We start from the raw sequence: 11,885 nt of genomic DNA on the forward strand, positions 1-11,885 counted from the left end.
CGCCTCTTCAATGGTCACTACTAGGTCCGCTCTCTCCCTGCTCCGTAAGCTTTATCATACCTCTTCTTAAAGCTATGTATGGATCCTGCCTCCACTACATCATTCTCCAGACTATTCCACTTCCTAACAACTCTATGGCTGAAAAAATGCTTACTAACATCCCTGTGACTCATCTGAGTTTTTCACTTCCAGTGGTGACCCCTTGTTTCGGTGTCCCATCTCTGAAACTGTGTTTTTATCCACCCTATCATTTCTTGTAAGTATTTTATGTGTTGTTATCATGTCCTCCTTATCCCTCCTTTCTTCCAATGTTGTCAGGTTGAGTTCCTTCAACCTCTCCTCATAGAACATACCCCTTAGCTCCGGGACTAGTCTTGTTGCGAACCTTTCTCTAATTTCTTGACGTGTTTGACCAGGTATGGGTTCCATACTGGTGCTGCATGATATGGGTCTAACGTACATGTACAGTGTCGTGAATGACGAAACGCTATTCTCAAGTTTGTCAGGCGCCCGTATGCTGCAGCAGTTATTTGGTTGATAATGCGCCTCAGATGTGCTCGGTATGATGCTCACCCCAAGATCATTTTTCTTGAGAGAGTTTTGCAGCCTCTGACCTCTTAGGCGGTCTTTTCAGTCCGTTTCCACGCTTCATAACTTTGCACTTGCTGGGGTTAAACTCCAGAAGCCAATTGTCAGACGAAGCTTGCAGCCTGTCCAGGTTTCCTTGTAGGCTTACCTGATCCTCGTCCGCTTGTATTCTCCTCATTAGTTTCACACTGTCTGCCAACAGGGATACCCTTGACTCTGTCCCTTCCGCCATGTCTTTCACATGTAAAGGAAACAGCACCGGACCTAGAAGTAACCGTTGTGGAACCCCACTCGAAACATGCACCCACTATGACACCTCGACTCGGACTGACACACGTTGCTTCCTTCCTGTCAAATATTCCTTGATCCATTGTTGTACTTTCCCTCCTATACCTGCCTGCTCCTCTAGTTTTTCAACCAGTCTCTTGTGTGGTACTGTTTCGAAAGCCTTCTTACAGTCCAAGATGTAGTCTACCATCCTCTCTCTCCTGTCTTACTTCCGTTACCTTGTCATAGAACTCCTATGGGTTCGTGATACAGGAGTTGCCTTCCCTGAAGCCGTGCTAGTTGTCATGTATTAGTCCGTTCCGTTCTAGGTGCTCCACCACCTGTGTGTGTGTGTGTGTGTGTGTGTGTGTGTGTGTGTGTGTGTGTGTGTGTGTTTCTCAGCGTGTATACACCGAGTGCAGTATATCTTTTAGTGTGTACACTCCAACTGGTGTATATTCACCTAGTGGTGTGTATATTTTGGTGTGTATACGCCGAGTAATATTAATGTTTATACACCGAATCTCTCAGAGTACATACATAAAGTGGTGTGTATCTCTCATTGTGTACTTACCGAATGGTATCTGTTAATGTGTATACACTGAGAGATATCTCGCAATGTGTAAACACAGAGTTGTATATATCTCAGTGTGTATACACTGAGTGGAGTGTATATTAGAGTGTGCATACACTGAGTGGATATCTCAGTGTGTATTCTTGGAGAGATGTGTATCCCTCAGTGTATACACCGAGATGTGTGTATCCCTCAGTGTATACACCGAGATGTGTGTATCCCTCAGTGTATACACCGAGATGCGTGTATCCCTCAGTTTATACACCCAGAGGTGTGTATCTGTGAATGGACTGTGAAGTGTTTCTTTCAGTGATTATTCATCGAGAGGTGTGCATCTCTGTGAGAATACACCAAGTATGTATATATCAGTGTGTATACGCCAAAACCTTTGTATCTCTCTAAGTATACTCGAAGAGGTGTGTATCGCACTGTGTATACAACGAGAGATGCGTCTCCGTGTATACAACTTGAGGTGTGTATCTTTCGCTGTAAATACACTTAGAGGTGTGTATGTCTTAGTGTGTATTTCTCAGTTTAAATACACAGAGGTGTGTATATGTCAGCGTATATACACCGAGAGGTTAGTGTATTACTCCCTAAGAAAGCACAAGACTCGGTAGACGGTGCACTTACCCCAACTGAAAACCTGGAGTGCCGTGAGTAAACAGTGTCAGGGGACTGAGACTGTTCAACGTCCTCCCATCATAAACATGGGGAATTACCAAAAGACCCCTATCGGTCTTCAAAAGGTAACTGGGTAGATACCTGAAGTCAGTGCCTGATCAGCCAGGCTGTGGTTCGTAAGTTGGATTGCGCGTGGGTAGCAGTAACAACCTGGTTGATCAGGCCCTGATCCACCCTGTGGCCTGGTCGTGGGCCGGGCCGCAGGGGCGTTGACCCCTCCAACCCCACCGAGATGAGTGTATCTCTCAGTGTGTATCCACTGAGATGTGTGTGTGTGTGTGTGTGTGTGTGTGTGTGTGTGTGTGTGTGTGTGTGTGTATATATATATATATATATATATATATATATATATATATATATATATATATATATATATATATATATATATATATATGAAGAAGTGTATGTCTCTCAGTGTATATATACCTAGATGCATCTCTCAGTGTATATTCATACAGGGTTATTTATATTTCGGTGGATATACACTGGTTGCTTTGTATGACTCAGTACATATACAATGAGAGATGTACCTCTGTATATATACACCGGTAAGTGTGTATGGTTCGGTGTGTATATACGCCGAAGAGTGTGTATCAGAGTACATGCATAGACAAGTGTGAATCGCATAGTATATATACACTTAGAAATGTGTATGTCTCCGTTTCTGTATATAGAGAAGGCCGTGTATCTGTCAGTGTATATGTAACGATCATTGTTTTATTTCCCAGTGTATCTACACCGAGAGTGAGGGTGTCTCACAGTATATGTACACTAATAGGTGTATGCCTTTCTGTGTATATACACTGAGAGGTCCGTGTCTCTAATACACTGAGAGGTGTATATGTATCAGTGTATATACACCGAGATGTATGTCTCTCTCAGTGCCTGTACAAAAGAGTATATATCTCATCGTATATACATCGAGAGGTATGTATCTCTCAGTGTATATACACAGAGATACTCACCTGTGCGTATACGCTGAAAGTTTTCCTTTATCTCTCATTTAGGGATAAAGTTACTCTTGACTGGTGGTTTACAGTTAACATTCAGCCTGAGTGACCCTCGTGTAGTTCTAAACCCAGGAGAGCAATAAACCAGGAAAATCAAGTTAACACACTTCAGGAAAATTAAAATGGAACGAAGAAGCGAGGTTGTCCCTCTGACAGTTACAGTTTTTATATTCCTGTTTTCCTAAACTATAGACAGTCACAGAATAATAATAATAATAATAATAATAATAATAATAATAATAATAATAAATAATAATAATAATAATAATAAATAATAATAATATTATTTTTATTAATAATAATTATAACAATAATAATAATTATAATACTAATATTAGTAGTATTATTATTATTGAAGTTTTTGTTTTAGTAACTATGGTGAAGCACTAAACCTGCAGGGGTTACCATATGAATTCACATGAAAGTAGAAATAGAAAAAATTATACATTTCTTTTTAATAAACATCTGCTTTTATCAAGTGAAAGTTTTGTAGTTCACAAAAGTCACTTTATGGATTTCTTCAAATATATATTTATATGATGCACTAGAGCAGTACGGGTTATTATTGTGTGGACTTGTGTGGGATCGATCCTCCGTCCGGTGATGTAATGGCCTTCCTCTTCCCATATATGAATTTGTTTAGGCTTTTGCAGTAAAAAAAATTCGACATTGCTTCATATGTTGAATGTTTTGTGAAGCACTAAAGCCTTAGGGGGTCATTTAATGCATGTAGTAGTGTAGGCTCGATCCTCAGTCTGGTAATACGTCGTCCGCCCCTCCGCTCTCTCATTGATTTATTCTGTCACATCAATATTGGTGGTTGTTGAGGAAGGAAGGTAGCCAGAAACACGCACCCGAGTCCCACTAACATAATATTTACACATTACGAAAATATGAGGATGAAAATACCGTAAATACAATCACGAATGAAGAAAACATTCGTAAATAAATTTTGGAGTTAAAAAAAAAAATCAGTGTTTATAGAGAGACGGAAAATATGTGAACAATTAGGAGAGACTGTGCCCCCCCCCGTCTCCCGTCTCTCATTCTGACCACTAAAACAATACTTGACAACCCAGGCTACATCACTGGACCCTTCCTTCTTTTTACAACATTATTAATATTATTATTTAAAAAAAAGCACACCTCCATTATGCCAATGAGCGCCATATGAACATTACTTTCTCTCTTTCTCTTCTTTTCCACAGCCAGTCTCGTTAGGACTTCACTCTAGAACCAACTTTTCCGTTTTAATTCCACAAATGCCCGTAATACTTATCATTTTCATTGGGAGGAGACATATTTCCCGAACATATGTCCCTCTTGCCTGCGGAGTGGCCGCACACGTCAACACACGCCCCGCCCACCTCACCGGAGATGTTTACAACACGTCTCGCCGTGTAGCCACGCCCCTACTCTCCACCAATCAGCATCGCTGTCTCTCCGCCTTCCTGCCTTCTGATTGGATGGCCGCGGAGAGGCCACGCCTCTTCCCCGCGCCTGGTTGGCTGGAATCGCTGGAGTGGTTTTGTAAACAGTTGCGCTTGGCCGTGCGTAGTGGGAGCGTTGTGGGTGCGCCAACACTCGTGTGTCGGCCGAAAACTGTTGGTGTGTGATAATCCGAGAACAAATATGTAAGCGGACGGGAATTAGAAGGGGGGAAAAAAGTTTGATAAATGCAGAGGTGATGCTAAGATTGGTTTGAGTGGAGGCAGGAGAAGGGTAGACAGTGGAGGCGGCGCGTGGAGCTGGTTTAACTGATGGGTTTATACGGAAACACCGGGTCACCGCAGGATATGTACTGGGTGAGTACCAATCTTCTCTCTCTCCTGTACTGGTTACCCCAGGTTCCTAGCAGCTGCTCCTAGCACACACCTATCAGGTTAGATATTTAGTACTTCCCCTTGTCAGGTTGTGCAAGCTTCCTAGCACCTACTCCTAGTACCTCCATGCTCCGAACACACACACACACACCTCGGCTATCTCAAGTGAAGTGAGATTTTAAAAAACAAGTGAAAATTTCAGTGACTATCAAAAACCATGGTTGTGTCTGTGGCACCGTGTGATTATAGGCTGCAGTTACTTGTAATTATACGCTCTGTTAATGTGTAATTATAGGCTGTGGCACCGTTTAATTATAGTCTGTGGCACAGTGTAATTATAGACTGTGGCACCGTGTAATTATAGCCTGTGACACCGTGTAATTATAGCCTGTGGCACCGTGTAATTATAGCCTGTGGCACCGTGTAATTATAGCCTGTGGCACCGTGTGATTATAGGCTGTGACACCCCGTAATTATAGGATGTGGCACCACATAATTATACACTGTGGCATTGTATGATTATAGGCTGTAGCTCCATGTAATTATAAGATGTGGCACCGTAAAATTATAGCCTGTGGCACTGTGTTATTTTAGGCTGAGGCATCGTATTATTATAGGCAGTAGCACCGTATAATTATGGAATGAAGCACCGTGTGATTATAAGCTGTGGCACCGTATTATAGACCCTAGTTCCATGTAATTATAGGTTCTGTTATAGACTGTAGTTCCATGTAATTATAGGCTCTGTATTGTAGACAGCAGTTCCATGTAATTAGGCTGTGGCATCGTATTAATATACGCTGTGACACCGTGTAATTATAGGTTGTGGCACCGTGTAATTATAGGCCATAGCATCGTATTATTATACACTGTGGCACCGAATAATTATTGACTGTAGTTTCGAGTAATTATAAGCAGTTATTATGTAATTATAGACTGTGGCACCGTGTAGTTATAGGCTGTGGTACCGTGTAATTATAGGATGCGGCACAGTGTTATAAACTATGGTTCCTTTAAATTATGTGCCATATGATTATAGGCCGTGATACTGTGTTATAGGCTGCAGCATATAATTATAGGCTGTGGTTTCATGTAATTGTAGACTGTGGTTCCGTGTAATTATAGGCAGTGACACCGTATAATTATAGACTGTGATTTCGTGTAATTATATGCTGTGGTTCCGTGTAATTATAGGCTGTAGTTCCGTGTAATTATAGATTCTGTTACTGTGTAATTATAAGCTCTGGCACTGTGTTATTATAGACTGAGACAATGTAATTATAGGCTCTGGTATTCTGTAATTATAGACTATGGCACCATGGGCTGTGGAACTGTGTAGCTATGAGCTGTGGTACCGTGTAATTATTTGCTGTGGCACCGTGTAATAAGCTGTGGCACTGTGTTATTATAGACTGGGACAGTATAATTATAGGTTCTGGTACCGTGTAATTATAGACTGTGACACCATGTAATTATGGGATGTGGAACTGTGTAATTATGAGCTGTGGCACCGTGTAATTATAGGCGGTGGTGACACCGTGTAATTACAGATTGTGGCACCGTGTAATTAGAGATTGTGGTACTAGACTGTGGCACCGTGTAATTATATGTGGTGCATCCTCTAATTACAGGCTGTGACACCGCGTAATAATTGGTGTCACCGTGTAATTATAGGTGCCACCTTGTAATTATTGGCGGTGGCACCGTGCGCATAAGACCGCGCGAAATCCGCAGTAAACCTTAACAAGGTGAACTCACTGAAATTATACATTTGGGTGATGTGGGCTAGTGATTATAGACGACCACTTAGCAAAGATACCCAGCCCGGGTTCTCGTACCCAGCCATGTTGGCCTCGTGGGCTCCACTATACGACAATATCTAGGGAAGCGTAGCGAAATTTGTGCCTTTCTGCCCTACCTTCCTTAATGCCGTTGAAGCGCTCCTGATCCAAGGAATTGAAGCTGTCCGGTGAAGGACTCTAGATCCAAGAAATCTGAACCTCCTTACTCTTCCTTGGATTCAGATTTTGCCGCCGAAGTGGCTAGTTAATTGTGCATCCGTATGTATCGTGTGGAGGGTAGCGCAAGAACATAGGGATACACAGAAGGCCCAAGAGCTAAGCCCCAAAAGAGTTAACAGGAGCACAGGTTGATTTATAACTACAGTTGACTTATCCGTTGCAACTAAATTTAAGGAATTTACTTAATATGCCTGATATCTTATCATCATTAATAAGATATCGTGACACATCACAAAGGCTATTGTACTGCCTATCTCTACATTCTTTAATATAAGTGGAGAATTAAGCATAGTGTTCAAGATAGTGACCATAGGGCTGACCATGTACTTTGCATTTAGTTTAATCATTATCTGTATTTCTGCCAAACTGCCAAAAGTACTTGTAACCAAGCCTAAACCTGGCCACAACATCGGTCAGTGTTCACACTGCAAGTTGCTCCATAAACGTACTTATGTATATTCATAATATCATAGTGGGTTAGATCTACTCAGGCTTCTAACTGCATTCCTATAACATCCAGTTTCATTATTTAATTCTCTTCTAATATTATTCCTAAACGGAGGCACACCAGAGTTATATTCTTCATTCTCCTTCATGATACTTTTCTTGGCTAAGGTATCAATTTTATCATGAAGGAGTAATCCAATGTATGATGGAATCAATAACAATTGTACATTATTTTTTTCCGGATATTTTAATATCTATATCTGTCTTCTCCACTGAGCAAGTTGTTAAAGTCAGTGAGTCAAGAGTCTTCAGAGATAATACAGAATCAGTAATAATCAGGCTCAGCGTCATAAGTTAACATTAACGCCATTAGGATGGCAAACAATTCAGTTCGCAATAAAGGCGCGCGCAGTCGTTAATTTTTATACCTAATTCAGCATAGTTTCTATCGTTTTTAATTAGGGAGGTGGCAACAGGAGCAGATGCTGCCCTCCCTGCTTAGATCCATCAGTGTATATAATTTGAGTTGTATTACTAACAGTTAGGCAAGGACTTCGGGAAGGGATGACTAGTAATGAACTTCTTGGGAGGAACTTGCACGTACGTGATATTTAAATGAATACATCCTGGGGTCAGTAAGACTCTACCAGGCGCAGTATCTACCATCTACCAGGCGCAGTATCTACCATCTACCAGGCGCAGTATCTACCATCTACCAGGCGCAGTATCTACCATCTACCAGGCGCAGTATCTACCATCTACCAGGCGCAGTATCTACCATCTACCAGGCGCAGTATCTACCATCTACCAGGCGCAGTATCACCCTGTCGGCTCTACCACCTCCAGAGAAGAGAAATATAAATATTATAATAATAACAATAATAATAATAATAATAATAATAATAATAAATGTTACTAATGAAAAAATATAATAATAATAATAATAATAATAATGCTACTAATGTAAAAATGTTAGTAATAATAATAATAATATAAACAATAATAATAATCATTCTGCGTATTATACTTCGCATTGAAGAAAAATATAAATTTATGATCCCTACGGGTTTAGCGCTTCCCGCGAATATTTCGAGTGGTTATCCTCTCTACCTTATCTTGGTACCTCGGTGAAGAGTCAGTCAGAATCTGAAGAGCGCTGAGGGATCTTGGTACCTCGCTAAAGAGTCAATCAGAATCTGAAGAGCGCTGAGGTATCTTGGTACCTTGCTAAAGAGTCAGTCAGGATCTCAAGAGCGCTGAGGTATCTTGGTACCTTGCTAAAGAGTCAGTCAGGATCTCAAGAGCGCTGAGGTATCTTGGTACCTTGCTAAAGAGTCAGTCAGGATCTCAAGAGCGCTGAGGTATCTTGGTACCTTGCTAAAGAGTCAGTCAGGAGGGTGAGGAGCGCTGAAGTATTCTGGTACCTCAGTGAATAGCCAATCAGGAAGGTGATTAGTGCTCAGGCAATCTTAACTTGTAGACACACCTGAACGTGTACACTGCGTCAACACTGTCTACATATACTTGTGTACACTGTACACTATGTACTTACACTGTCTAATCACACGCCTGTGTACACTAAAAATGTCTGCTATGAGTGTCTACACACACACCTGATTGTGTGTAGATAGACACACTCAGGTTTCGACACGCTTCTGACCACATTACCTTCCAATTGACCAGCTTAGCGGTCAATTTCCGCATTCGGCTAAAAACTCAAAGGACGATGGTTATGGTTCAGTCCCCGGGAGGGGCAAAACGTGTTTCCTTGCACCTGCTGCCCTCTTTCACTCAACATTTTGCACTTATAGAAATGAAGTGAGATTAAAAATTAATAATAACTTACACACCGAAACATTACTTCTGTTATTTAATGCTTATAGTAACTCAAATTTCACATATTACCAGTGGTATGTGTCGCAGTGTTGTGTGTCGCAGTGTTGTGTGTCGCAGTGGTGTGTGTCACAGTGTTGTGTGTCGCAGTGTTGTGTGTCGCAGTGGTGTGTGTCGCAGTGGTGTGTGTCACAGTGTTGTGTGTCGCAGTGTTGTGTGTCGCAGTGGTGTGTGTCGCAGTGGTGTGTGTCGCAGTGTTGTGTGTCGCAGTGTTGTGTGTCACAGTGTTGTGTGTCGCAGTGTTGTGTGTCGCAGTGTTGTGTGTCGCAGTGGTGTGTGTCGCAGTGTTGTGTGTCGCAGTGTTGTGTGTCACAGTGTTGTGTGTCACAGTGTTGTGGGTTGCAGTGTTGTGGGTCGCAGTGTTGTGGGTTGCAGTATTGTGTGTCGCAGTGTTGTGTGTCGCAGTGTTGTGTGTCGCAGTGTTGTGTGTCACAGTGTTGTGGGTCACAGTGTTGTGGGTTGCAGTGTTGTGGGTCGCAGTGTTGTGGGTTGCAGTATTGTGTGTCGCAGTGTTGTGTGTCGCAGTGTTGTGTGTCGCAGTGTTGTGTGTCGCAGTGTTGTGTGTCGCAGTGTTGTGTGTCACAGTGTTGTGTGTCACAGTGTTGTGGGTCACAGTGTTGTGGGTTGCAGTGCTGTGGGTCGCAGTGTTGTGGGTTGCAGTATTGTGTGTCGCAGTGTTGTGGGTCGCAGTGTTGTGGGTCGCAGTGTTGTGGGTCACAGTGTTGTGGGTCGCAGTGTTGTGTGTCGCAGTGTTGTGTGTCGCAGTGTTGTGGGTCGCAGTGTTGTGGGTCACAGTGTTGTGGGTCGCAGTGTTGTGGGTCGCAGTGTTGTGGGTTGCAGTATTGCGGGTCACAGTGTTGTGGGTCGCAATGTTGTGTGTCGCAGTGTTGTGGGTTGCAGTATTGCGGGTCACAGTGTTGTGTGTCGCAGTGTTGTGTGTCGCAGTGTTGTGGGTCGCAGTGTTGTGGGTCGCAGTGTTGTGGGTCGCAGTGTTGTGGGTTGCAGTGTTGTGTGTCGCAGTGTTGTGGGTCGCAGTATTGCGGGTCACAGTGTTGTGGGTCGCAGTGTTGTGGGTCGCAGTGTTGTGGGTCGCAGTGTTGTGCGTCGCAGTGTTGTGCGTCTCAGTGTTGTGTGTCGCAGTGTTGTGTGTCGCAGTGTTGTGTGTCGCAGTGTTGTGTGTCGCAGTGTTGTGCGTCGCAGTGTTGTGTGTCGCAGTGTTGTGTGTCGCAGTGTTGTGGGTCGCAGTGTTGTGCGTCGCAGTGTTGTGTGTCGCAGTGTTGTGGGTCGCAGTGTTGTGTGTCACAGTGTTGTGGGTCGCAGTGCTGTGTGTCGCAGTGTTGTGCGTCGCAGTGTTGTGGGATGCAGTGTTGTGGGTCGCAGTGTTGTGGGATGCAGTGTTGTGTGTCGCAGTGTTGTGGGTCGCAGTGTTGTGGGTTGCAGTATTGCGGGTCACAGTGTTGTGGGTCGCAGTGTTGTGTGTTGCAGTGTTGTGGGTCGCAGTGTTGTGGGTCGCAGTGTTGTGGGTCGCAGTGTTGTGGGTCGCAGTGTTGTGGGTCAGTGTTGTGCTTCGCAGTGTTGTGGGTCGCAGTGTTGTGGGCCGCAGTGTTGTGGGTCGCAGTGTTGTGGGTCGCAGTGTTGTGGGTCGCAGTGTTGTGGGTCGCAGTGTTGTGGGTCGCAGTGTTGTGGGTCAGTGTTGTGCTTCGCAGTGTTGTGGGTCGCAGTGTTGTGGGCCGCAGTGTTGTGGGTCGCAGTGTTGTGGGTCGCAGTGTTGTGGGTCGCAGTATTGTGGGTTGCAGTGTTGTGGAGTTGCAGTGTTGCTGGGTTGCAGTGTTGTGGGCAATACATGTAGTGACTTGGTGCAGGCAACACATGTAGTGACCTGGTGCAGGCAATACATGTAGTGACCTGGTGCAGGCAATACATGTAGTGACCTGGTGCAGGCAATACATGTAGTGACCTGGTGCAGGCAATACATGTAGTGACCTGGTGCAGGCAATACATGTAGTGACCTGGTGCAGGCAACACATGTAGTGACCTGGTGCAGGCAATACATGTGACCTGGTGCAGGCAATACATGTAGTGACCTGGTGCAGGCAATACATGTAGTGACCTGGTGCAGGCAACACATGTAGTGACCTAGTGCAGGCAATACATGTAGTGACCTGGTGCAGGCAACACATGTAGTGACCTAGTGCACGCAACACATGTGGTGACCTGGTGCAGACAACACGTGTGGTGACGTGGTGCAGGCAATACATGTAATGACCTGCAGGCAGTACATGTAGTGACCTGGTGCAGGCAACACATGTAGTGACCTGGTGCAGGCATCACATAAGGTGACCTGGTGCAGGCAACACATGCAGTGACTTAGTGCAAGCAACACATGTGGTAACCTGGTGCAAGTAACACATGTGGTAACCTGGTGTAGTTCAGTGTCGTCTTGTCCTGGCTCCCCTGGTGTTCTTTTCTTCTGGCTAATCTGGTGTTTTCTTGTCATGACTATCCTGGTGTGTTCTTGTCATGACTATCCTGGTGTGTTCTTGTCATGACTATCCTGGTGTGTTCTTGTCATGACTAT

General features: G+C 43.9%; 1 protein-coding gene across 2 annotated transcripts in view; it reads left to right on the top strand.

The window, feature by feature from the left end:
* Nucleotides 1-4,665: 4,665 nt before the first annotated feature.
* The window catches only part of LOC128687748 (LIM/homeobox protein Lhx9), a 573,843-nt gene continuing 566,623 nt past the window's right edge, over nucleotides 4,666-11,885 (top strand). For both annotated transcript variants that reach the window (XM_053775324.2, XM_053775328.2), the window contains exon 1: nucleotides 4,666-4,928. In XM_053775324.2, the coding sequence (XP_053631299.1) occupies nucleotides 4,884-4,928 (45 nt within the window). In that variant the 5' untranslated portion in view covers nucleotides 4,666-4,883. The remainder of the gene's footprint in view (nucleotides 4,929-11,885) is intronic.

Source organism: Cherax quadricarinatus, chromosome 1, assembly GCF_038502225.1.
Source record: "Cherax quadricarinatus isolate ZL_2023a chromosome 1, ASM3850222v1, whole genome shotgun sequence".
Classification (NCBI taxonomy): domain Eukaryota; kingdom Metazoa; phylum Arthropoda; class Malacostraca; order Decapoda; family Parastacidae; genus Cherax; species Cherax quadricarinatus.